This window comes from Marmota marmota, unplaced genomic scaffold (genome assembly GCF_001458135.2).
Source record: "Marmota marmota marmota unplaced genomic scaffold, marMar, whole genome shotgun sequence".
Classification (NCBI taxonomy): domain Eukaryota; kingdom Metazoa; phylum Chordata; class Mammalia; order Rodentia; family Sciuridae; genus Marmota; species Marmota marmota.
Window position 1 is genome coordinate 57,790,688 of NW_025999900.1, and position 26,800 is coordinate 57,817,487.

Here is a 26,800-nt window from a genome sequence, read left to right on the forward strand (position 1 = left end):
GGACGGCGGGCGGGAGGGCCACCCGGGACAGGAAGGTGAGAGCCGGGACCTGCTCAGCTTTGCAGGCTGTCTCGGACGGCGGCCGCCGCTGGGCGCCGGACTTGCGGCGCTGCAGGTTGGCGAGGCACGGCCTGGCGCTGCCTGTGCAGCCCGGGAGCGGCGGGCGGGCGAGAGCTGCAGGGGGCGGGGCCGACGCCAGGGAGGCCCCAGTGGCCCGGGAGCCTCCCGGCCGGCCGGGTGACCAGCCCTGCTCTGCCCGAGGCGGCAGGGGCCGGGCCGCCGCGTGACTACCCGTAGTCACGCTGTACTTAATCACTGTTAGCTTGTGCTCCAGGCTGGCGGCGCTCACCTTTCTCCCCGAACCGGGTGACCCAGGGGATTTCTTTTATGGTGGCTTGTTCTGAAATGCCAAAACCACCCGATTATTCAGAACTGAGTGACTCTTTAACGCTTGCCGTGGGAACAGGAAGATTTTCGGGACCACTGTAAGTGTTTAAGAGTTACTGTCGTAACTTGGGGGCTCCGATGTTGGCATAATCTGTAGAACCCAATCTTCAGATTTGAAGCAATACTGTTAAGCCAGAAAGCAATTCAACTGTAAAAGTGAAATGTCCCGTAGGAAATTGGCTTACTTACAGTTTCTGAAGTGAAGGTGTACAGGACCTATTTAAGCAGATGTAATTATTTATTATGTAGAATTCACATAAAAAGCATGGTTTTTACTTGCTCGTAACTACTACATAGAACAGCCACCTGTAGGTTATGTACATTTCTTATAAAATTTATTTTGAACATTAGTGGGGTATTTTAGAGCTCTTGGAAATAAAGCAAATACGTTTGGAATAGTTGCCATAGAAGCATTACTAGACCCTAACTGTACTTTTTCATTTTTTACTTCGAAGGCACAGAGCATGGAGAATGATGAACTTCCGTCAGCGGATGGGGTGGATCGGAGTGGGACTGTATCTGTTAGCAAGTGCAGCAGCATTTTACTATGTTTTTGAAATCAATGAGACTTACAACAGGCTGGCTTTGGAGCACATTCAACAGCACCCAGAGGAGCCTGGTGAAGGAACCACATGGACACACTCCTTGAAAGTTCGCTTACTCTCCCTGCCTTTTTGGTTGTGGACAATTATTTTTCTGATACCTTACTTACAGATGTTTTTGTTCCTTTATTCTTGTACAAGAGCTGATCCCAAAACTGTGGGCTACTGTATCATCCCCATATGCTTGGCAGTTATTTGCAATCGCCACCAAGCATTTGTCAAGGCTTCTAATCAGATCAGCAGACTACAACTGATTGACACATAAAATCAGTCATTGGTTTTTCTTTATGATTATGAAACTGCCATTACATTATGGAGTCTGATCACAAGAATGCGATTTCTTCACAGATCTCAGGAAGTTGTGGTGCGACAGAGGCTTTTTAAAAATGTGACTAAGGGACGATCTTTATCTGAATAATAATGATTTTTTTTTAGGTAAAGCCTGAGATATAGTACTACAGAATCATGTTGATGACTTCAGGTTTTGCAAGTAAAATTGTGTCTTGTTATTTGTATTCATTAGAAACTTGAATAAGTACCTGAACTCATTTCTCTTCTACTGTGCAGCATAGTGACAATTGAGAAAATTTTCCTTTGGGGAAAAAAGTGAATATGAACATTTCCATTGTGTTAAGTGTAAAAAGGTCCAAATATGATCATAAAATTTAAATTTTATACAATTACATGGCTTGCTTTAAGATTCTTAAAACACACACTAATTCATCCTTCTGTAGATAAGCTCATGCTTGCTAGCTTTCAGTTTGAGGAAGTGGTATAAAACTATTGAAATAACTATGGTTTATTATTAATTTTGGAGTTAGGGATTGAACCCAGGGTCTGGTACTTGCAAGTACATATGCTGCTACTGGCCTATATCCCCAGCTATGATGCCTGTCTTGATAAGCAGAATTTGTTCTGGATAATGGCTGGCTAAATCATTTAAAAATTTTGTTTTAGTTGTAGATGGACACGATATCTTTGTTTCTTTATTTTTATGTGGTGCTGAGGATCAAGCCCAGTGCCTCATACATGCGAGGTAAGCACTCTACTGCAGCTACAACCCCAGCCCCGGCTGGCTAAATCATTATTAATGCTCCTGGTTTTAAAAAAATTTGGGCTGAGCATAGTGGTGTGTATCTATAATCCCAGTAACGGGAAGAGTCAGACAAGAGGATCACAAGTTCCAGGCCAGCCTCGGCAACTTAGGGAGGCCCTAAGCAATTTAGTGAGATCCTCATCTCAAAATAAAAAAAAAAAAAAAAAGGCTGGGGATGTGGCTCAGTAGTAAAGCACTTCTAGATTCAATCTCCAGTATCAAAATAGTAACAATAATAATATCTACTTGGGAAGAGACTAAATGTTTTAAAGTCTAGAAATAACTTACACAGAAGATGTGAATAGGTGAAGGTAATTTAATCTAGTCCTTCAGATGTGATGCCCTTCTAAAGTCTACCATCCTGTCATCCTGATTTTTTCGCCCACAGCAATTGCATGAGGATGTGATTCTTGTACCTCCTCTCCTTTGCATTTATATTACCTTGTGTCAGGTACCAATACAAACAACTAAAGAAATGAAAGTACAAGTCTTTTTTTTTTTTTTCTGGGTAAGGTCAGGATATGTAGTTACGTTAACACTAGGACATATTTTACACGATTTTGGGAATAATCATAACCTTTTTTTGGGTGCTTACTCTGAAGATCTGTTTGAAGAGCTTTCCATGAATTAACTCCTATATTACAACTCCTTTGAGATGGCAGTTATTTTCCACGTTTTATTGATGGCAAACTGAGTCAGGAGTTAACTAACTTGCCAAAACCTGGCATTCTGATTCCTTTGTGTTTAACCGCTAAGCTATAGTGCTTTTCACAGATGATGTTTTTAGTACTGTTACTGTTTGCCCAGTCATGCCAAAGAATGGAAATGGCAATATTAGTGAGAAAAGTTTTCTTTTCTCAGTTTATATATATAAGCTACTGAAAATAAAGTTTCTTAGCAATTTGACCTTTATGTCACATTTGAGCCACAAGGGAGGTTGAGCATTCCACAGCAAACTTTTATCTAAAAGATAAAGCAGGTACCTTTGTAACTCAAAAGCAGCAGAATCTCTCTTACCACCTCCAAAGGTCCAGTTACTGATGTTTCTTGACATAATACACTCAATCCAAACAATCGGCAGTTGGAAATACCTATTAGATAATAAAAATCTAGCATCTTTTCTTTTTGCAGTACTGGGATTGAACATCTGCCTATTTTGAGTACTCAGTATGCATGTTGCAGCCACTGTTTTCTGTTTCTTCACTTATAATCTTATGAGGCAGGTATTGCATTGGTAGTAATACCATTTACAGGGGAGGAAATTTGATGCACATAGGAATCAATAATCTGTCCATGGTCACACAGCAAGTTAAGTGGAAAGAGTCAGGATTTGAATCCAGGATGTTTACATTCAGATCTCCGGGTTTTTAATCATTCCACTTAACTACTTCTCAAAAAAGGAAAATTTGAGGAAAATCATTGGGAAATTTCCTGCTTTATTAGTCTGGATGCAGTGTTAATTTGGAGATGACTTTAGAAAATTATTTCAATTGCTTTTTGTCTTATAAATGCTTTATGTACTGCCACTTGTGAAAAGGCAATTCCTTTTTATTGAAGTAGATTTTATCTAATTTTGGAATTTTAAGCTTTAGTAAGTAAATGTTCAGTCCATCTGTATCAACATCATATTGCCTTGATCACAGGAGTATGAATTAATAGTAAGATTGGTGTAGTTTTTCCAAATATAATTACAAAATTCTAGATTACAGGGTTAGTCTGCTTTATTATTTAAGAATTCCTTATAATTCAACCTGGCTTTTTATAGCTACATTCCAAACATCTTTGGTAGGGTGAAAAGGAGGATTGAGGAAGAGATTGAAATTAATAGATAGGAGACTTTGGAACCACAACCCCAGCCCCTAGATTATCCTTTATTTCTATTCACTTCACAATATGAAAGGCAATATGAAATCCTGAATACAGGATTATGTAGTGAGTTGGATGGTAAATGATATCAAGTGCTGCAGGGATTTAGGGAAGGGCAGATATCCTAGGATCCTTCTAATTATTAAATAACTTCTAATTATTTGCTTCCAGATATGAGAAAAACAGAGCTATATTCCACAAGGATTTCATGTCATTTCATTTGCAACTACATCTGAGATGAAATGATCCTGTGTTTTTCACTGAAACATGTCAGATATATATATATTTTTCAAAAGTACTAGTGTAAGAAATAGATAATTTGCAGAAATATGTAATTCATGGTGCTTTAGTCAACATTTAAATTTTCTGACTTTAAAAAATGACTTTAGGGATGGGGTTGTAGCTCAGTGGTACAGCACTTGCCTAGCACATGTGAAGCCCTGGGTTCGATCCTCAGCACCACATAAAAATAAATAAAATAAAGGTATAGTGTCCATCTACAACTGAAATTTTTCTTAAAAAAAAAAAAAAAAAAAAAAAGGTTCCCTAAAGTTTAGAATTTGATTCTATTTCAAAGCCTTCACAATTAAACTTTTCTTTAGGGAAGTGGAGTCATGAGGTCAAGTGCTCACATGACAGTGACTGTACCCATAAAATAACCAAACCAGTTTGTGTGTTCATCATGGATTAGTGTTAATCTTTTTAATTAAGATTAAATGAGGGGCTAGGGCTGTAGCTCAGTGGCAGAGTATCTGCCTAGCATGTGTGAGACTGGGCTCTATCCTTAGCACTGCATAAAGATAAAATAAAGGCATTCTGTCCATATACAAGTAAAAAAAAATTTTTTAAAAAGATCAAATGATTTCCTTCTTGATGGACTTAACAACTTATCTCTAAATTTACTACAATATCTGGGGGCTGGGGATACAGCTCAGTTGGTAGGGTGCTTGCCCCGCACGCACAAAGACCTGGGTTCAATCCTCAGCACAACCACAAAAAAAAAATTACCACAGTATCTCATGACTCATTTTTTTGCATCAAATATGTGCTATCACCTAATTAATTCTCCAACTTATAAAATTCCCATACAATTTTGGATCATGATTGGAAATCATCATGCATTTAGTATTTGTTTTAGTTTAAGGTAGTGAATAGGTATTAAAATAAGGCTGTATAGGGGCTGGGGTTGTAGCTCAGTGGTACAGCACATGCCTAACATGTGAGGCATTGGGTTCAATTCTCAGCACCACATATGAATAAAGGAATAAATAAATAAAATAAAGGTCCATTGACAAAAAAAAAATAAGGCTGTACCTTAGAAGTATCTGGGGAAATCAAATCAAAGCACAACTCCTCATATAACAATGCCAGGGTCCCTTACCAACCAATTATATCTGATTTTGGGGGTGGACCCCAGCCAATCCTATTCTTAAAACTTTTCAAATGATTCCATTTGGGTTGAGAACCACTGGATCAGTGTTTCTATGTAGCATTTACTAAACACGCAATGGTCAGTCAGGAGAGATTTGCTTGTCTTTGGAATAATTGTAGCAAAAAAAAATTATTATTTTTGGTACTAGGGATTGAACTCAGGGGCACTCGACCACTGAGCCACATCCCTTGCCCTCTTTTGTATTTTATTTGGAGACAGGGTCTCACTTAGTTGTTTAGCATCTCACTGGTACTGAGGCTGGCTTTAAATTCATGATTCTCCTGTCTCAGCCTCCTGAGCTGCTATGATTACAGGTGGGCGCCACCGTGCCCCGATGCAGCAAATGTTCTGAAGGAAGTTCACCCCATCTATTTTAATTACAAATCTTTAGAGTTTCTGTATTTTCTAATTTCAAATTCTCTGCAGTTTTCTAAAATATGCTTCTATCAGACTTCTGCCTCCCATTACAAAACTGTTCTCAAGAGGTCACCAGTCACTTATACTAACTCCACCGTCAAGTCTTGGTTCTCAAATCATCTATCAGCAGTTCTTGGATACTGTGTCCTTGAGATACCTTCTTCAGTTGGTTTCTGAACCAGTAGAGCTTTAGTGATAATGGATATTCTTTGTGCTATTCAAATCAGTAGCTGCTAGCTAGATGAAGGAAGCTAATATGACCGAGGAACTGAATTTTAAACTTTATTTAAATAGTCATACGTGGCAAGTATTAAATGGTTCAGTTCTAGCCGCTTTTGAATTCTTCCTTATACCTGCTTCTGACTTCTTGGCTGCTTCCTTCTAAACGTTGGTGTATCCCAGTTCTCTTTTTTATACTTACTCCTTTGGTCATTTTATTTAACCTATCTTTCCCTAACCTTCTCTAGGTTGACTTATACTTCCTCTTTGACAAATATTTGGATGGAAAATGTGTTTTATTTGGGTGTGAAGGGGTTGCTTTTTATGTGAAATTGTATTCTTTCCCCTGAATTTACATGACAGAGTATTAAACTGTTAATGTGGCTGATCTGTGCTTATTAAGTTCAAAGCATGAGTTTTTAAGTTAAAAGTTATTAGCCAGGTGTGGTGTCACAGGTGTTTTCCTGTGTAATCCCAGGGGCTTGGAAGGCTGAATCAGGAGTATTACAAGTTGGAGGCCAGCCTGGGAAACTTAGCAAGACCCTGTCCCAAAATAAAAGAGCTTGGGGTAAGGACTTCGGAGATCAAACCCCAGTATTGAAAAAAAAAAAAAAAGTCTCACAATTTTTTTCTACATATGTATAGGAAAAATATATATATATATATATATATTTTAGCAGAGAACAGAAAGGCATAAAAGGAAAACTATACCTCCCTCCCTTAACTCATATATTCTCTTCCCAGTGGCAGTTGGATTATATCTTTTGTTTAAAATATTTAGCCATAACCCCAGCCTGGATTATATCTTTTCAGATATTATAAGCATGTCAATCTTACATTTTCCAGTAGTTTAGCATTCTACAGATTTCTCTTTCTTACTAGTTTTCATTTAACAGAGATTGATCCTTAATGGCATATAGGTCTACTCATATCTTGATCTTTTTAATGACTGCACAGTATGGTTGTACTATCATTACTTTTATTTAACTAGTCTTCTGCTGATGAACAATGTCAACTTGACTTTCAAAGTGCTTATACCAATCTACACTCTCCCCACTTTTTCATTCTTAGTTCTTTTTTGGTGGTTTTTGAGACAGGGTCTCGCTAAGTCCTTAGGGCCTCCCTAAATTGCTGAGGTTGGTCTTGAATTTGAGATCTGCCTGCCTCAGTCTCCTAGTCACTGGGATTACAGATATGTCCCCACACCCTTTCTAGCTCAACATTGCATCAGAAGAATTTAGCTTTCAGTCTTAGAAGTAAAAAATGGTATTATATTGTAGTTTTAATTTTCATTTCTTTGAAATGACATTTTTTCACTTAAAATCTATGTGGATTTCTTTTCCTGTGTCCATTTCCTTTGCCTATTTCTGCTGTGTTTTCCTGACAGGTACATAAGAGATATACTTTACCCCTCTTTATATTCTCACCTTATTAAAAGAATGTTTAGGAGGAATTTTATTATTTACTTTTATGGTTTCTGGATTTTTAAAATCTTAGGAAATTTTTCCTGATTCTAAAACTATAAAAGCTATTATTCTATTATTATTTTTTATGGACTTTTTTATACAAAAAAATCGATCCTCCTGTCTCACAGCCTCCCCACTTACTGGCCTGAAACTTCTTATGTTCTAAGGAGTGAGGGGAAAAAACCCCAATTTCTCCACAAAAATTAACCAATTTGTTTCTTTTCTCATTTGTTAAAATAAAACCGAGTTTTTGCCAGGTACAGTGGCCATGCCTATAAATCCTTGGGACTCAATGGTAGAGCACCCCCAGATTCAATCCCCAGCACTGTCAAAAAAAAAAAAAAAGTTTTATTATAAACATCCCCCAATTTCTCCAATAGAGAATTTTACATCCTACTCTAATATTTAAATATCCAAGAAAAAATTACCATATAATGATCATACTGCAATTAATTTCCCAAAACACTTTATCTGCAAGTATCACCAAGTCCTGATACAAAAAAAAAGGTCAGGTTTTCAAGATGTCTTTTATAAACCTTATTGCAATGTATTATATTTAAGGAATAATAAAGATCAATAGAATAAGAGCGAGCAATGAAAGGGGAGGAGGAGAATGAAGCTTACTAAATTATGTTACGTGCAATGTATCTTTTTGGGGGGGGGGGGTACTGGGGACGGAGCCCAGGGGTGTTTAACCACTGAGTCACATCCCTAGCTCTTTTATTTTACTTTGTGACAGGGTCTCGGTAAGTTGTTTAGGGCCTTGCAAAGTTGTTGAGACTAGCTTTGAACTTGTGACCCTCCAGCCTCAGCCTCCCAAGCCGCTGGGATTGTGGTGTGCGCCACCACACCCAGCTAATGGGCCCATTTAAAAAAATAAATAGAAGGAAGACCAATAGAGGAAAAGGACTGGGGGAGAAGAGGGAAGGTAAACAGGAAGAACTGCGGATTAAAACAGAGCTATGTTATATGCATTTATGAACATCAGAATGAACACCACTATTATGTATGACTATAATGCACTAATTAAAAAAAATAGTGATATAAAAGAAATGACATTCTATACTTACATAGATTGAAAATTCCACTGACAAATAGTTATGTCTTTAATAGGCTAAATAGGGACTAGATAAAAGTACTATATAACAAACAGAATCACACCTCTAAATGAAAACAAACTATATTTCCTTTTCAAGTACAGGCCCTTAGCTGGGTGTGGTGGTGCACAGCTGTAATTTGAGCAGTTCAAGGCCAGCCTGGGTAACTAAGCAAAAACCCTGTCTCAAAATAAAAAATAAAAAGGCCCCTGAGAGAGGAGGCACTGGATTCAATACCCAGTATGGATAGATAAATAATAGTCCTTCCCAAGGAAAAGTAAAAAACGATCCTCTGGAGGAAATTAAACTAAAAACTGAAACCTGATGGATGAGAAAAGCAAAACAAAGTCATAGCCCAGGAGGGAGGGGATGCATTAATTTACTTCCATACTTTTTCCCCCCAAATAAATTTTTCTTCCTAGGTAATTAAAAAAAAAAGGGGGGGGGGTATACTTAATGTTGTAATGCTATCTATAGCCAAGCAACCACAACCTATTATAAAAGAATGAAGGTTCCTGGCTACAGAATTCTATTCCTTAAAATAAATATTGCTTAAGCCTTGCTTTTAGAAAAGACCTTTTGCAAACACTCGATATTTAGAAAATTATCTACGTATAGTGTCAAGTATATTTAGGAAGGACTATTTTCTTGTACAAAAGTAAAATTGGAGTTGTTCTGCTTGCCCCTGGTTAATGTTTGTACCATTAGAAGGCGATAGATTAGAAAATTAGGGCATTTCCTCTACACTAGTCCTTTAAACATCCTTTTGGTCAAACACATGGCTCACTTATGAAGAAAAAAGTATTAGAATTAGAATCAGTATACAACTAATTAAAAGATCAAAACTATAACCAAGAACTTTAAAACACTGGACCACAGTACAAATGCTGTTTTGAAGTTTCTTCATAAACACTAAATGAAGGAGGAAACAAAAAATTCAGCTATCAGTTTAACCATATAATATCAACTATATGTTTTTTCTTTAAGGACCATAAATGGTAGTATTAAGATGTAGTATTATAATAAATCAGTTGAATATTAGAAATATTATCATAAATTAAACAAATAAGATAATTTCTGACCATTTATAACCTTTTCTAGTGGCACTGTTTTGATTACATTAAGAGTACTTAGTGGAAGACTAATGTTCCAAGTAAAATATTTTAAGGATATGAAGTGCATAAAAATTGAGTGTTTTTAATAGCATGTACTATTAGGCTATAGCTTTCAGAATATGCAACTGGGAAAGTACAATGATAATATCATTTAAATTAACTGATAATAAAAGTGATTCATGAAATATGATTAATAATTTAATATTTTATCATCTTAAAACAAAAATCTAACCAAATGCAACCCAGCTCTGCCATTGGTTAGCTCTGTAAACAGAGGCAAATAACTATTTTGAGAGTTCAGTTTACCTCTAAAATAAGTCATATTATTTGTAAGGTTATTTCCAATTCTAAAATTCTATGACTACTACTTGATTTCTTTGCATTTTAGCTATCTAAAGTAATCAGGAAAGATGGACGGTAAATTAAAAATGCTTTTATTCCACTGATAAGCATAAACACACACACACACATATATTTTAGGAATATATATATTTTAAAGTTTCAACATTTCTTTGTTAAGTAAAGCCAAAGTATGGCTACAAGTGGAGAGGAAATAGCTAAGTTACAGTCAACAAAACTGGTTTACTTAGGTCTTATATTTGTACTTGTACATATACCATATTATAGCACAAAAACATCCCCCATCTTGTGTCTCGAGCTTCCAGATAAGTCAGAAGATTAATTCACCCTGAGTAGGATCATCTCTGGCTGTCTATATAAGGGCTATATAGATGGAGAATTCAACATTTCCTTAGTACTACTCTCCATGTCCTTCTTTCAAAGGTGTAGACATCACACAATTTAAACTCAATGGCTATTTTAAGAACAAAACAATGTTGAAAAATTCAGTTGCCATGTTGGAGGAATTTATACATTCTTAAGTATTCTATTTCTTTTCTATGGCTTGGAATTTCTCACCCAAGAAAACAGACTTCATTCATAAACATTTATTATATCTTTCTCTGCTAGAAACAGAAGCAAGTTTTCTCTCTGACAAACTTGTCACAGGGGAACAAATTAAATGCTTTCCCAAAATGGAGCATAAGTCTTCCTTAATATCAGTGTATCATAACTGATGTAGCAGCAGTCTTTAAAATTTCATAAGTTATAGCTAAGAAGGCAGTTTTGGCCGTTTTGCAGATGGTCCATCTGAGTTAGTTCTTTTATCAATGTTATTTTCATCTTCTGCATCATCTTCACCATCACCTTTTAAAATAAATATTTGTTGTATGACATGTTCAGTGGGTTGAAAGAAATATAGAAGTTAAATGGTCAAAATGAGACCATTTCACTTTAGGGATTATTAAAACCACACTTATTTTAGATTTTTAAAAAGACTTCAGGGGAATTTAATATTTAAAACCTCTCTTTTGGGGCTGGGGATGTGGCTCAAGCGGTAGTGCGCTCGCTTGGCATGCGTGCGGCCCGAGTTCTATCCTCAGCACCACATACAAAGATGTTGGGTCTGCCGAAAACTAAAAAAAAAATTTAAATGTTAAAAATTCTCTCTCTTAAAAAAAAAAAAAAAAAAAACCTCTCTTTTGGATCACTTTCTTTTTTGGAGATATAATTTCTTTAACATAAAAATTCACTGTTTCTTTTTGGTACTGGAGATTGAACCCAGGGCACTTATCCACTGAGCCACATCCCCAGCCCTTTTTGTATTTTTCAATTTAGAATCAGGGTCTCACTGAGTTTAGGGCCTTGCTAAATTGCTGAGGCTGGCTTTGAACTCCTGCCTCAGCCTCCGGAGCCACTGGTATTACAGGTCTGAACTACCACGCCCAGCTGGCTCTTTTTTAAAGTGTATGATTCTGGGGTTTCCAGTACATTCACTTGAAATTAACATCACTAATTCTGGAATACTGCCATCATCCCCAAAAGGAACTCTATATTCATTAGCAGTCACTTTTCATTCCACTCAACCCATGCAACTACTAATCCACCTTCTCTATGGATTTTCCTACTCTGGACATTTCCTATAAATGGAATCATACAATATGTGGCCTTTTGTGTCTGATTTTGATTTGTCTTCAAGATTCATTCTTGTTGTGGCATGTATCAATACTACTTTTTTTTTAAAAAAAATGCCAAATAACCACATTTTGCTTCTGCACTAATGGATTCAGGGACATCTGTGTTGTTTTCATTTTTTAGCTACTATAAATAATGCTGCTAAGATTCTGAGTGAGTTTTTGTTTAAACATGTTTCCAGTTCTATTGGGAGGACTAACAGTGACACTACTGGTTCACATGTTAACTTTTTAGTTTTTGAGGAACTGCCAAACTGTTGTAGGTGGAAACATCATTTTATAGTTCCACCAACAATGTACAAGTTGTTCACATCCTAGACACTTTTTATTGCTCTTTTTAACAGCCAGCATCCACATCATCAAGATGGAAACAAAATGGAAAGGAAAAGTACAGTTCAATTTCTTCTATGAGAAGAGTAAATATCTAGTTCTTAGGTATTTTGTCTGTCTTTAATAACTCAGGACAGTCAAAAATGGAATGATCTTTTTTTGTATTCTCATTTAAGATTTCTTTCTTTTAAATGAACACAGTTAAAAGTTCATGGTTCTGCTTTCAAAATATCACCTATGAAACTGGTATATAGGAAAGGAGTTTCTGAGGTTGAAGACTGGTTAAAATGAAATCGGCCCCACTCGTCGGAACCTGCTCCTACTGTAATAAATTGCACTCTTTCAGACACGTCTGTAATTTCACACCTGGCAAACTCCATTGTCGTTTCCAACACCCAGCTCATAAGTCGTGGCCACTCTAGGGACGCCTTGCTTGGATCTCTCGGCTTGCAGGAGTTAGAGGGTCCCAGAGTCACAATTTTTCACTCGTTCACGACCGTGTCAGCCTGCCTCATCCCACTGATTCCCAAGGGCAGGAACCGAGTCGTATTCACCTCATTCTTTCCGGACCTCAGCCCAGACCCACCCTGCTGGGCACAGAGCAGTGGGCGTTCAGCACGGTTTTTGCGATATAAATGAACAGTCGGGAAAACGCTGGGGCAGAAACGGCTTGGACACACTGGGCAGCGAGTGCCCACACTTTCAGAAGCAACTTCCCGCCCGCCCAGACTCACTTTCCACAACTCCGCCACTCACAGGGCGGCCCCAGCCGACGTTCCCGGGTCCCCGCCCCGCCCTCCTGTGGCTCCAGCACCTTCTCAGAGCTCACCGTCCAACGTATCGTCTGGGGCCACGCGGCCCTGCGCTTCCTGCTGTACCAAGGGACCAAAGAAGTCGGATACCAGCTCCTTCATCTGGGTCACACCCGACAACAGGTTCTGAAGAGAGTCGGCGTCTCCGGTCCCGTCACAAAGTACCCGCAGTCGCTGCTGCTCCCCGTCGGGGCCAACGTACTCTCCCGAAAGCTCCATGGCGACCGCTGAGCTTTAAGAACGCGCCACAGAAAAGCGCCGCCCGGAAGCGGAAACCAGCCCGCGGCCCCGCGCGGGCGGGAGCCGCTAGAGGAATGACTTCCGTTTGTCGGAAACTGCTCCTCCCACTTCCTTCGCCTTCCTTCTTTGGGATTGGTTCCTGACACTCAGGCCCCGCCTCCTCCGCTACGCCCCTCGCGGCAGCTTTTCCCGCCTCCGCCAGGGCCGAGCTGGGACCCCGGGTGACAGTTGAGGATGGCTGGTGCTGAGGGGAACGCTGGACGGCAGTCGGAGCTGGAGCCTGTGGTGTCGCTGGTCGACGTACTTGAGGAGGACGAGGAGCTGGAGAACGAGGCGTGCGCCGTCCTGGGCGGCAGCGACTCCGAGAAGTGCTCCTACTCGCAGGTGGGCTCTCAGCCCGGGCCCCGTCTTCACCCGCGGCTCCCGCTGAACCTTCTCTCTCCGGCGGCGTTTTCTCTCCCCCCCCTTGCCGCGGTCGACCCCTCTGCGCTGGTCCGGGCCGCCATTCGTCTTGAGCTTCACAGCCCAGGCTGCCCTTCTATCCTCAGCCTTCCCTGGGCCCCTTTCCTCAGCAGGGCCTTCCAACTTCTGTCTTCCCCATCCGGCTTCGGCGCTCGAGCGGCTGCTCTGTCCTTCCTCTCCAGTCCCTCCTTGCTGGCCTTGGTGCTCTTCACGAAACCGTACGCACGACCTCTCAAATCCACACATCTTTCTCCTACTTTTCCCATCCGTAGAGTGTTGGCTTATTAGGGGTCGAAGGGGAGGATCAAAGTAGAGAGAGCGAATCCTGCATTTGAAAATCTCCCTGTGTGGGATGCGCTCATTGACTGCACTGCGATAGTTTAAGAGCTTGCTAGTACTTTCTTTTCTTTCTTCCTTTCCTTTTTTTCTTTTTTCGAGAAACAAAGCAAGCACCCTATTCCCTGTCTGCAGTCTCACTTTCCTCCCACTGGAAATAGACCAGAACCAGAAGAGCAGGTGGCCCTAACAAGGGAGGGGAGGGGAGGAGAGGAGAGAAACGTTTGGAAGATGTTGTGTACAAGAGTTTGAGGGGGTGTGATGTAGTGTTTTATGACTCATCCTTATTTTTAGGTACAAAAAACGAAGAAGGGTGAGTAGGAAGAAAACGAGCAAGGATTAAAAATTGGTAGGAGAAGGATTATTTAGGCCTGAGTTTAGAGGAACATGGGGGAATGAGGGGAGAGACTTGCAGTTATTTTGTAATATAGACTGAAGTCATAATTTGACAGTTGTCATCATTGGCCAGGTTGAGTTTACACTGTAAATGGCTAGATTGTTGAATACACCTGGTATGCAGAGATAGTCCCAGATGTTGGCTGGTATATAAAATCTTTGGCCACTAATAAAACAACTTTTTCCTTGATTAAAAAAAAAAAAAAAGGTCCACAATCTATATATAAGCTATTTTTGAAATGTAGTCAGTTTTATCAAATGGACATCCGTAAAATTTTCGTATTGTAGTTAAACATGGATATTTGCATGAATCATATGTATAGGTTTTGAAAAAAGTCAACACATGCATGTACCCACCCACCACCCAGAGCAAGAAATAGAATATTACTGGCATCCCAGAGCCCCCTTGTATGTCTCCCTTCTTCTTAGAGGAGGGTGACCCTTAGCAAGATTTCCAAAGTTTTGCTGTTTTTCCTTCAGTTTTTTGTTTTGGAACATTTTTAAGTTATAGATAAGATAAAAGAATAGTACTATGAACACCTGCATGCCTTTTACATGTATTCACTTTTTAACATTTTATCATGTTTATCTTTCTCCTTTATATATATAATATGCTTTTTTTGAGTCACTTGAAAATCAGCTGCACATGTTGTGACACTGCACTTCTAAATACTTCAGCATGCATCAAAGGGGGGATTCTTTTCTCTTTGATGGAATTTCACACATTTCCCCAAAATTAAAGTGTGATATTGCATACATAGACCTGCACACCTTTACCTGCATCTTCATATGTTAAACTGATTATAAGCAGACCAATTTATTCACAGCTGATTGGCAAATTTCAGCTTCTTATCTCTTGAAGATAAAACTGTATGAAAACAAAATTAGCATATATATATATATATATATATATATATATATATGAAATGCAGCAGCATTTTGGTACCCTGTTGTATAAAAATTTTAAGTAGTCTCAGTGTTTTTTACAGGAAGATCTTGACCACAAACATTCCGATTTTAATTATTTCTGAGATCTTAGTATTAATGAACTGTGCTGTTTCATTAACTTATTCTCTTCTGTTTTGGGCTGTCTTTTAGGGCTCAGTAAAGAGACAGGCACTCTATGCCTGTAGTACCTGTACCCCAGAGGGAGAAGAACCAGCAGGAATTTGTCTAGCTTGCAGTTATGAATGTCATGGTAGTCATAAACTATTTGAGCTGTACACAAAAAGGTAAACAGAATGCTGAAAGTTTTCTGAGTATTTAGATTATTTACCAGATACAGTTTTTCTTAACTTTGCTTTTTCATTCAAAGTAATTCTTCACTGTTGAAATTTAATGTAATTGTTTTACATAAGTGGAAGAGAATGGTTTTTCTATAGGACCTTTAAAATATAATTATGGTACGAAATCAAATTACTCATCCTTTTCTGACATTATTTTTGTGTGTGTGTGTGTGCGCGCGCGTGCGTGCACACCCCACATAAATATTTGTCTTTTTCATTTTGTTTTGAGATGAGATATTGCTGTATTTTCAGGGATGGTCCCAAACTCCTTGGCTCTGTCAGTCCTGCCTCAGCCTTCCTAGTAACTGGGACTACACCCAGTTGTCTTTATAATAGTAATTTTAGAATTATAAAACCTTTTATTGTTATATGCTTGGGGAAGTTCCAAATCAGATACATGTTCAGCAATCAAGTCATTTTTTAGATCCTAGAAATGAGTTTAAAGGGTTAAAATGAGTCAAAAGGCTACAATTCGAGTTTAAGGAATACTTCATTAGTCTTAAAAGAAAAATAAAATTTGCTTTTCCTTCTTTTTTCCAGAAATTTTCGTTGCGATTGTGGAAACAGCAAGTTTAAAAATTTGGAATGCAAATTATTTCCTGTAAGTAAGCAACCTAACTACATACAAATGCATTTAAAGGAACTGAGGTCAATATTTACCAGAGTGGGTAAAAACCAAATGTGTATTTCATTTCTTACTTTGTTAGAAAAAATTGCCTGTTCAGAGACTATAATATAGACTACAATTGATATAACATTCTGTAGGGAAATTTTGTGTGTGTGTGTGTGTGTGTGTGTGTGTGGTGTTGGAAATTGAACCCAAGGCCTTGTTCATGCAAAGCAAGCACTCTACCAACTGAGCTATATCCCTAGCCTTAGGGAAATTTTTTGTATAGTGACTCAGGTTTATTTATTTTCCACATTTTTTTATTGGTGCATTATAGTTGTACATATTGGTGGGATTTATTGTTACATATTTGGACATGCACACAATATAACAATATAATATGGACAATATCATTGCCCTGCATTTCTCCCCTCCTTCCCTGTCTTCCACCCTTTGGTCCCTTTTTGTTTTTGATCTCCCTTTGATTTTTAGGAAATCCACCCCCACCTTTTGTTTTCCCTCTAGCTTATACATGTGAAAGAAAACATACCCCTTTAACCTGAGTTTGACTTACACGTTTAACATGGTGGTCTCTAGTTCCATCCATTTTCCTGCAAATGACATAATTTCATTTTTATTTATGGCTGAGTAAAACTCCATTGTGTATGTGTACCACAGTTTCTTTATCTATTCATCCATTGGTGGTCACCTAGTCTGGTTTCATAGTTTGGCCGTTGTGAATTGTGCTGTATCGTATGTGTATATCACTGTAGTAAGATGGCTTCAATTCTTCAGAGTAAATACTGAGAAGTGAGCCAGTTGAGGTAGTGCATGCCTGTAATCCTGGTGGTTTGGGAGGCTGAAGCAGGAGGATTGCAAGTTCAGAGGCAGCCTTGGCAAAAAAGAGAGGCACTAAGCAACTCAGCAATACCCTATCTCTAAATAAAATAAAAAATAGGGTTAAGGATGTGGCTCACTGGTTGAGTGCCCTGAGTTTAATCCCCAGTACCAAAAATACTGACACATGGTATAGCTGGGTCATGTGGTCATTCCATGCCTACTCTTTTGAGGCATCCTCATACTGATTTGCATATTGGTTGTACTAATTTATAGTTCCATCAATGGTGTAAAAGTGTTCCTTTTCTTCTACATCCTCTCCAGCATTTATTATTATTGCATTTATTATTCTTGATGACTGCCATTTTGACTGGTATGGGATGAAATCTCAATGTAGTTTTGATTTGCATTTCCCTAATTGCTAATAATGTTGAACATTTTTTCATATATTGTTAGCTATTTGTATTTCTTTTTCTTTTGCTTTTTTTTTTTTGAGAAGTGTCTGTTTATTTGACAATTTATTAATTGGGTTATTTGATTTTTTTTTATGTAAAGTTTCTTTAGCTCTTTATATATTCTAGATATTAATCCTCTGTCAGAAGAGTAGCTGGCAAAGATTTTTTTCCTGTGATTTTTCACATTTCTGATTATCTCCTTTGCTGTACCAGAAGCTTTTAAATTTAATTCTGTCCCATTTATTAACTCTTGGCCTTATTTCCAGAGCTTTAGAGGGGTCCTTTTGAGAAAGTCGTTGCCTGTGACTAAAAGCTGGAGTGTTGACCCTATGTTTTCTTCTAGGAGTTGCATAGTTTCTGGTCTAATTCCTAGGTCTTTCATCCATTTTGAGTTGATTTTTATGCAGGTTAAGACATAAGTGTCTATTTTCATTCTTCTACATATGGATAATCAGTTTTCCCAGCCTCAATTGTTTAAAAGGCTGTCTTTTCTCCATTGTGTGTTTTTGGCACCTTTGTCAAGGATCAGATGAGGGTAGATGTGTGGGTTTGCCCTGTGTATTCTCTTCTGTACCATTGGCTGTGTGTCTGTTTCTATGCTATTGTTGTTGCTATTGCAGCTTTTGTTGCTATTGCTCTGTAGAATAATTTGAAGTAAGGTATTGTGATGCCTGACGTGGTTTTTTTTTGCCTTAAGATTGCTTTGGCTATTCTGGGTCTTTTATTCTTCCATATTTTCTAGTTCTGTGAAGAATGTCATTAGTATTTTTATGAGGATTGCATTGAATTTGTATTTTGCTTTTGATGGTATGAACATTTTAACAATGTCAATTCTGCATGTTTGTTTTGTTGGTTATGCTTATCCTCTGAGGCTTTTGAAGCAAAGAATATAACTTTTAAACTGAATAAATCAAATGGTAATAATGGGGGCTAGGTCCGCATAGCACTTTTCACTGAACTTTGGCTAATAAATACTATACTAAAATCATAACTTTTAGTGAAATAATAGAGGTAAATAAAATGTAAGGAATGTGACTTATTCCATCATAATTGCCCAAACTGTCATGTTTTTCACATTCCTTTGTAGGTTAGTTCTAGGCAATTTCTTTGCCTCTTAATATTTTTTAGTGTCCAGTAGAGTTTTGATTTTATTTGTTTATTTAGCTGTGATTCTGAGGATTCAAGCCAGGGCCACATACATGCCAGGCAAGTGCTCTACTACTAAGCCACAACCCCAGTCCTCTTTGCCTGTCAGTTAGCTATTGGCTATTCACAACTGTGCTTAAAGAAGTACACTGAAATTCTAGGCCAATGGTGGTTCACACAGGTTGATAATTATATTTGTGAATAACTTTTGTCTTCATTTTATTGAAAACAATTTCCCCAATTGCTACAGAAAGGATACAAAAAAATTTATTTTTTTCCCAGATCTGGGAAATAGTATCTCTAGTAGGACTGAATTTTCTTCAGACTTTGAAAGTTTAAGACTAGCTTCTAGGAGAAAGATATTTAATGCAGAAATTTATCGAATGCATAAATTTTATGATGCATGAAATTATCCTTAAAATTAAGTCATACTGTATACTGAAATTAATATTATCTTTCAGGACAAAGCAAAGGTAAATTCTTGTAATAAGTACAATGACAACTTTTTTGGATTATACTGCATTTGCAAGAGACCATATCCTGATCCTGAAGATGAGGTAAGAAAATTGGAGGTTAAAACCTGGGATTGTATCATCTCTAGCCTTAATTCCTTATCCTCGTGTCATATCTGGGGCTCTAGAACCCTGTAGGAGGCATTTTAGGATGCTCAAGGATTCTGATTTATCTGTTTTTATGAATGTGGATTGGACCTGTAACTGGTACTGCTCTCAAATATTATTCTCATTGTTATATCATGATTATGAAATATTGGAGGGGACTCTCTGAAGTCCAGAACTTATTCCCTTTCTCTCCCTTTCCTGCTGGTTGATCCCTTCCCCAACACTTACTGGGAAATGATCTTCAACTTCTTGCCTTCCTTAAAGGAAAGAAATGTGTACAAACTGTATTCCTGTGCTTTTCACCTCCAAGGCATAACCTGTTAACACTTTAGTGTATATATATATGTTCAAGTCTTTTTCTGTACACATGAAAGTGTTCAAATGAGTTTGTGTTTCAATGTGTAGTTTCCTTTTAACAAAAGTGAAAATTCTGCCTCACATGCCTATAATCCCAGCAACTTGGGAAGATGAGGCAGAAGAATTACAAGCGCCAACCTCAGCATCTTAGCGAGGCCCTAAGCAACTTAGCAAGACTTCGTCTCAAAAATTTTTTAAGTGGGCTAGGGATGTAGCTCAGTGATAAAGAGTGCCTAGGTTCAATCCCAGCCCCCCCCCCCAAAAAAAATTCTGTATATTCACTTCTGCAACTTTTTAGTATATCATAGACATGTTAAGCAATACAAATTTCCCTCATTTGCAGTGTATCCCATGGTTTGAAATAAGTTAGTTAATCTGTTAATTAACCCAACTGTTCTTCTATAGCAGAATGGTGTTGTCTAATTTTTCACTATTACTAAGAAGGCTACAGTGAACATCCTTACACAGTAATGTATCTGAGTATACTCCTTCAGGTATTTATATGGAATGGATATGTAGAAATAGACTTGATTAGTCAAAGGGTTTTTGTATTTAAAATTGTGATCACATCTGGTAAAATGGTTCAGCTACCAATGATATATGATAGCATTTTTTCTCCCAGCACTCTAATTGATCCTATTTTATTACCAGTTCTTTAAATTTTGACATACTAATAAAGGAAGAATAGTGTCTTTCGAAATTTTTTCTTTCCCTGATTATGAGTGAGGTTATGCATCTTTTCATGATTTTACTGGACATTTGTAATAATCTCTTGAATTGTCCTTTCATAACTTTAGCCCACATTTTGATTGGGTTGTGTTTTTTGTTTTGTGTATTGGCTGATTTGACGGAGTGCTTTTTATCGTTAGAGAAATGGCTTTCTGCCTCCTTCCTTGCATTTTAATTATCTTAAAATATTAAGCCAGGTGCAGTGGCACACACTTGTAATCCCAGCAGCTCTGGAGGCTAAGACAGGAGGATCACAAGTTCAAAGCCAGCCTCAGCAAAAGTGAGGTGCTAAGCAACTCAGTAAGACCCTGTCTCTAAATAAAATACAAAATAGGGCTGTGGATGTGGCTCTGTGGTTGAGTGTCCCTGAGTTCAATCCCCAGTATCTTTAAAAGAAAAAAAAAAAAAAAGAATATTAATTATTGAATCAAAATAGAGGAAGAAATTAAAGATATTTTTGAGTTTGAGTTAATAAAATTAAAACCTTAAAACTAGATATTTTGAGGTATGGGGTAAAGTGTTACTTATAACACTGTTGAATCAAAAGACAAGATGATGAATAAGCAGGCAAAAAAAAATTGCTTTGTTGATTTTATGTATGTGTGTATGCATGTGCAGACATGCAGTTGCTTTTCCTTCTTTAAGAAAACCACAGTAAAAGGACAAAACAAAAATGTGTATGGTCAGTCCAGAATTTTTAGTAACTAAAAATTAGGAAGTTAATTAGTAAATATGAAAATCTGGGAATAAAAGGAAACTCATCCTCCAAATAGTCTGCCCTTTGGTATATAATTTTCCTAATGCAGCCATTTAATTTATTCAAATAGAGAAGTTGTCGGTATTACCAAAGATTGTGACATTTACTTTCCAGTTTCCTTGATAGCATATTGTGGCAAAAAGTCCCAGTTGTCATATTCTACTTTGGTCAATTCACAGGTTTATATAGAAAAGGAGAATGCCCTTCAATTTATAAAGTTTAATGAGAATCCTATATTAAAGTAGTTCATGTGAAAGAGCTTTGATAATTTTGTACATTTTCAAAAAATATCTCACATATCTCAGTGTAATCCTTTGCAACATCAGCTCATATATAATGAATTTACTTGTCTGCTGGCTACTATTACATAGATAGGGGTCTCACAGAGTTGGTGGAGATTTTTTTCTCTGCAGTACTGGGGATGGAGTCCAGGACTGGTGCAGGCTAAGCAAGCATTTTACCACTGAGCCACATCCTCAGTCCCCAGAATTATTTAATTTTTAATTTGCTGTGTGCCAGATTTACTTCCATGTCCCAGAATTCAGGATAATCATTAACAAGCAAACTATTTTTTTGTATTAGGTTCCAGATGAGATGATCCAGTGTGTAGTCTGTGAAGACTGGTTTCATGGAAGGGTAAGGAAAATTTTCACCTTTTAAAGGCATTATCTCCACAAAAAGTTAGAGGCTTTTCCTTTCAAATTGTTTTATTTTACATTACAATTACTCTTTTAAAAATAAGCTTACAGAGATATGGTGAGTGTGCTATTGCAATATTTGTTTATAAAATGATGGGCATTTTAGGTAGTTCGATCACAAGGAAAATATTTTGTTTTGTGTATCTGCAGCATCTTGGTGCCATTCCCCCTGAGAGTGGGGATTTCCAAGAGATGGTGTGCCAGGCTTGTATGAAACGTTGTTCTTTCCTGTGGGCTTATGCTGCACAGTTGGCAGGTAGGTGTCTTTGTGAAATTGGTATGACACAAAACTTGTGCTTGTGAAATGTGTATGTTCAGTCCAGAATTTTTAGTAACTATTTTGGACACTGAAGTACAGAAAACAGTATAAGATATGATTCTTCTCCATAAAATCCTTGTAGATTGGTTGGGAGACTACCACGAACAAGTGAACCTAGATGGTATGTTGCACCTATGCATGAGATTAGAATTGGAAAAAATTAAGGAGGCAGATTTTGAATGGACTTTTAAAAAATAGAACTAAAATATATCATTAAATGTCAGACATGCTATTGGTTGGGTAGGGGTGATGTCTTAGTCCTTTTGGGATATTATAACAAATACAGTAGACTAGGTAACTTATCAGCAATAGAAATTTATTGCTCACAGTTCTGGATACAGGTGAGTCAAGATCAAAGTGCCAGAGATTTGGTGTTTGGTGTGTGCTTATTTCCTCGCATAGTGGGAAAGGCACACAGTAAAAGATGTATATGATTGAAGAAAAACCAGAATATCTTAGGCATCTTTTTAAGGGTGCCAACTCCATACCTCCTGACATAATTGTCTTATGAAGGCTTTGCCTCTTTTTAAATTTTTTATTTTTAATTTTTGGACAGAATCGCAATAAAATGCTGAGGCTAGCCTCAAACTAGTGATCCTTCTGCTTTACCCTCCCAAGTTACTGGGATTACAGGCATGTGCCACCATGCCTGGCTTCTGCCTCTTAATATTGCATTAGAGATTAGATTTTAACATGCGGATTTTGGAAAGATGAACATTCAGACCAAAGCAGATGATAATACAGTTTGTTATCTAGTACTTTTGTTATAGACTAAGATATCGAGTCACATCAGCAGTGAATGGTGTTAGGGTGTTAAATATCTTATTGATAATGAACTTTATTTATTTATGTGGAGCTGGGGATTAAACCCACAGCCTTGTGCATGCTAGGCAAGTGCTCCATCACCAAAGCACATCCCCACCCCTTTTTCTTTAAGATGGCAATTCTTCATAGTGTTTGCTGCTCCAGCCTCTTAATTTCTTGCCCTTCTCACCTTTGAGGACTATTTTACCATACAATCCACAAGCAGCATAGCTACATCTAAAATCTCATCCTATGTTTTTGATTTGCCTCTAAGTTCTTAAACTTCATGCTCCCTCTTTCTTTTATGCCCTTTCCGAATATGTCTCTCACATTCCTCAGACAGGGGCCCTCTCTGTATTTCTCATTCATGAGGTTTTCTTAATTTTCCCCTTCTCTCTCCATTTCTTTATGACTTCATCTGCTTTTATATTGAAATGCCATCATCCTCATGAGTTCCTCACCATTTCTCTTCTCTCCTGCATAGTATTTCTGCTTTATACCTGTTCTTTTTATTTCCTCCTCACATTAGAGAAAAACTGATGTTTTTACTAAAACTACCCTTCTTCTATTTGTATTTGCAGTTAAATCTCTTTTTACTCCTTCATTTCTTTCTCTTTTTTTTGTGATTTTTTTTTTTTTTAGTTGTCAATGGGTCTTTATTTTATTTATATGTGGTACTGATAATTGAACCGAGTGCCTCACACATGCTAGGCAAGTGTTGTACCATTGAGCTATGCCCCAGCCCCCCCCCCCCCACACTGCTTCATTTCTTGAATTGTCCCATCTCTCTTTAACATTTTTAGCATATTCTTTTCTTCTTTGCACATTGAGTGCTTAAATTATTTGGATTAGGTAAGTGTAATCTAAAGAAGTTTGGTGTTTCCTTTCTTGCTATTCCAGAGACTAAGATTGAATGTTCTTCTTTTCCAGATTCTAAAATATTTTTAAATCAGATTCAGTGACTTCCATTGTCTGATAGGTCTGTGGGGTGTATATGGTTTTTATTTATTAATTTTTCTCATTGAATCCACAGTAAGTAAAATATCTGCTGAGGATGATGGTTTAATGCTAAATGTTGATCGAGTAGGTGATCAGGAAGTTATCAAACCTGGAAATGGAGATCACCAAGATAGTACCCTCAAAGAGGAGGTTCCAGAACCTGGAAAGGATGCTGTCAAAGATCCTAAGGCAGAGCAGAAAAATGAACCATGTACCAGCTCTACTTCTGAATGTGATCTCCAGGTAATGTATGAAGTACAAGCCATAAAAAATAAAATTTAGACAACATTAATTCTGTAAGCTCTATAGCTTTGGATTTCTTTGCCTAAAGAAATCCTTCTACAAAAATAGAAACTATGAAAACTATGATAAATACTTCAAAACTCAATTTTATTTTAGACAGTGGTTAAGAATCAAAGCCTCAACTCAGAATCACAATCTGGCTGCAAACTTCAGGAGCTTAAAGCTAAGCAGTTTATAAAGAGAGATGCTGCCACCTATTGGCCTTTGAACTGGCGTAGCAAGTTGTGCACCTGTCAAGACTGTATGGTGAGTATTTGATTAAATTTAATGTTTATATGTTTTGTGTGCTGAAATATGTTTTTATGGAATTGTAGGAATATAGAAGACTTTCAGTTTTTATTTCTGTTAAGTAAATCATACTTGTCTGAATCCTTGTAGGAAAAATAATAATTATGCAGTACTTTTTATTTACTTACCTCAATTTTAGTGGAAAATAGCTAATGTCTTTTTTTATATAATAAAGTTGCTTGGAAACATAAATTGCTTGAAAGTTGTAATAAATCAGGAATTTCTACATAAAAATTTCGTAGATGATATACAACATCCCCTGGGAAGTGGAGAGATTTCTGAAAAAGATTTAGGCAAAAAGTTTAAATCCTTTAAGCAGCTCTGTGTTAAGATTTGCCAGGTACAGTGGTGCACACCTATAATCTCAGCAGCTCAGGAGGCTGAAGCAGGAAGATTGTAAATTCAAAGCCAGCCTCAGCAATTTAGCGAGGCCCTACGCCACTCAGTGAGACCTGTCTCTCAGTAAAATATAAAAAAGGGCTGGGGATGTGGCTTAATTTTAAGGACCCCTGGGTTCAATTCCTGGTACCAAAAAGAGAGCGGGGGCGGTTCAGATTTTTCTAGGCATTAATTTAAAAATAATAAATACATTTTTAGTAATTCTCATGAAATTGACTTTCTGAAAATGACACACAGTTTTAATGGGAGAACTGGTTTTATTTTTTAAAGAAAATGTATGGAGATCTAGATGTCCTGTTCCTGACAGATGAATATGACACAGTTTTGGCCTATGAAAACAAAGGCAAGATTGACCAGGCAACTGATAGGAGGGACCCTTTAATGGATACCCTTAACAGCATGAACAGAGTCCAACAAGTGGAACTCATTTGTGGTAAATACTGTTTATATGTATAAAATTTATAAAGTTCAAAAGTTGTTTGTTTTTTTTTTCATGATGTTAAAAAATATATATATATATATAGGGGCTGGGGCTCAGTGGCAGAGGACTTATCTAGCATGAGTGAGGCACTGGGTTCAATTCTTAGCTCCAAATACAAAAATAAGGAAATAAAATAAAGGTATGCTGTCCATCTACAACTACAGAAACATTTTTTAAAAAAGTGTAAAGAGGATAACCATTATATTTCTAATTTAAAGCTAAGAAAATTAAAATTTTGTGTTGTGTAGTAGGCCTTAACTATAATTTCTTCATTTTAATATTGCTGAGTATTCAACTGCTCTGACCACGGATTCAGAGCTTCATATTAGAGTAATTACATGTTTGAGAAACTACTACGTGTACTGTTTTGATTAAGAGTAGATGTATGAATACAGAATAGAAAAATTTTCCACCAATTGAAATAATTTTCATTGAGCATTATGTCATTTTTTTTTTTTTTAAAGCAAAGTATGTCATCTTTTTTTGTCAGTTCTTGAGGTTCCTTCAGAGGTTCATAGGAAACCACTAGAAGGAAAAATGTTTCTGAATCCTTAATTGTAGGCTTTTACGTCTCCCCCTCCCACTGGCCTCTTCCTCGTATGCCCAACTTACTTCCTTGTTTCTGTCCCAGCCAGTTTCCAGTTGGATGCCACCATCTTTGTGTCCCCACCCCCGTTTTTTTCAAATATCTTTTTAGTTATAGATGGACACAATACCTTTATTTTGTTTAATTTTTTTAATGTGGTGCTGGGATCAAACCCAGTGCCTCACACATGCTCAGCAAGTGCTCTACCACTGAGCCACGACTCCAGCCCCACCTTTGGGTCCCTTTTATAGCATTGATTACTTCTTTCTTTTATTTGTAACTGATTAGTTCCTTTTGCCTTTATTAGACTAAAAAAGTTTTCAATGATGGTGGCTGTATTTAAAAGATTTTTGTGGCCCTTGTGCTTGGCATGTAATAAAAACTGTTATTAAATTGGTGAATGGATTTTAATTTTTTTTTAATTTTTATTAGTTATTGATTAATTTTTATTTATTTATTTGTTTATACGTGGTGCTGAGAATTGAACTCAGTGCCTCATGCATGCTAGGCAAGCACTCTACCATTGAGCCACAACCCCAGCCCAGGGTTTTAAAATTTAATGTTTGATGAGTCCAGAGTTATTTCAAGTACTAGAATTTCAGAGAAATAGGAAATCCTTTTTTAAAAAATTCTTAACTGGCCAGGAGCAGTGGTACACCTTTAATCCCAGCAGCCCAGAAGACTGAGTCAGGAGGATCATGAGTTCAAAGCCAGCATCAGCAACTTAGTGAAACTCTGTCTCAAAGAAAGAAAGAAAAAAAAA

General features: G+C 37.4%; 4 protein-coding genes across 7 annotated transcripts in view; 2 read left to right on the plus strand and 2 right to left on the minus strand.

The window, feature by feature from the left end:
- Moap1 (modulator of apoptosis 1) overlaps positions 1-13,080 on the minus strand; it is a 15,235-nt gene extending 2,155 nt beyond the window's left edge. Inside the window, exon 1 of the mRNA XM_048799226.1 lies at positions 12,950-13,080. The gene's annotated coding sequence lies outside the window, so the exon portion shown is untranslated. The remainder of the gene's footprint in view (positions 1-12,949) is intronic.
- Tmem251 (transmembrane protein 251) lies at positions 7-1,732 on the plus strand. 3 transcript variants are annotated; one of them, XM_015494990.2, is made up of 3 exons: positions 19-35; positions 323-485; positions 903-1,732. In XM_015494990.2, the coding sequence occupies exons 2-3, from the start codon at positions 388-390 to the stop codon at positions 1,312-1,314; spliced, it is 510 nt and encodes a 169-aa protein (XP_015350476.1). In that variant the 5' UTR covers positions 19-35; positions 323-387; the 3' UTR covers positions 1,315-1,732. The 3 variants fall into 3 exon arrangements, with proteins under 3 accessions (XP_048655184.1, XP_048655185.1, XP_015350476.1); XM_048799227.1 differs by lacking the exon at positions 323-485 and having other exon boundaries at positions 7-115; XM_048799228.1 differs by lacking the exon at positions 323-485 and having other exon boundaries at positions 7-35.
- Gon7 (GON7 subunit of KEOPS complex) lies at positions 10,175-13,165 on the minus strand. Its single transcript, XM_015495013.2, has 2 exons — positions 12,950-13,165; positions 10,175-10,963 (listed from the first exon to the last, which is right to left on the minus strand). Exons 1-2 carry the CDS (start codon positions 13,149-13,151, stop codon positions 10,869-10,871), a joined length of 297 nt encoding a protein of 98 aa, XP_015350499.1. The 5' UTR covers positions 13,152-13,165; the 3' UTR covers positions 10,175-10,868.
- Positions 13,140-26,800, plus strand: part of Ubr7 (ubiquitin protein ligase E3 component n-recognin 7) — a 19,641-nt gene continuing 5,980 nt past the window's right edge. The window contains exons 1-9 of one of the 2 annotated variants that reach the window (XM_015494952.2): positions 13,140-13,556; positions 15,465-15,598; positions 16,193-16,253; positions 19,159-19,254; positions 21,743-21,796; positions 22,009-22,114; positions 24,015-24,223; positions 24,380-24,529; positions 25,241-25,403. In XM_015494952.2, the coding sequence (XP_015350438.1) occupies positions 13,407-13,556; positions 15,465-15,598; positions 16,193-16,253; positions 19,159-19,254; positions 21,743-21,796; positions 22,009-22,114; positions 24,015-24,223; positions 24,380-24,529; positions 25,241-25,403 (1,123 nt within the window). In that variant the 5' untranslated portion in view covers positions 13,140-13,406. The remainder of the gene's footprint in view (positions 13,557-15,464; positions 15,599-16,192; positions 16,254-19,158; positions 19,255-21,742; positions 21,797-22,008; positions 22,115-24,014; positions 24,224-24,379; positions 24,530-25,240; positions 25,404-26,800) is intronic. The other variant, XM_015494960.2, reaches the window with a different exon arrangement.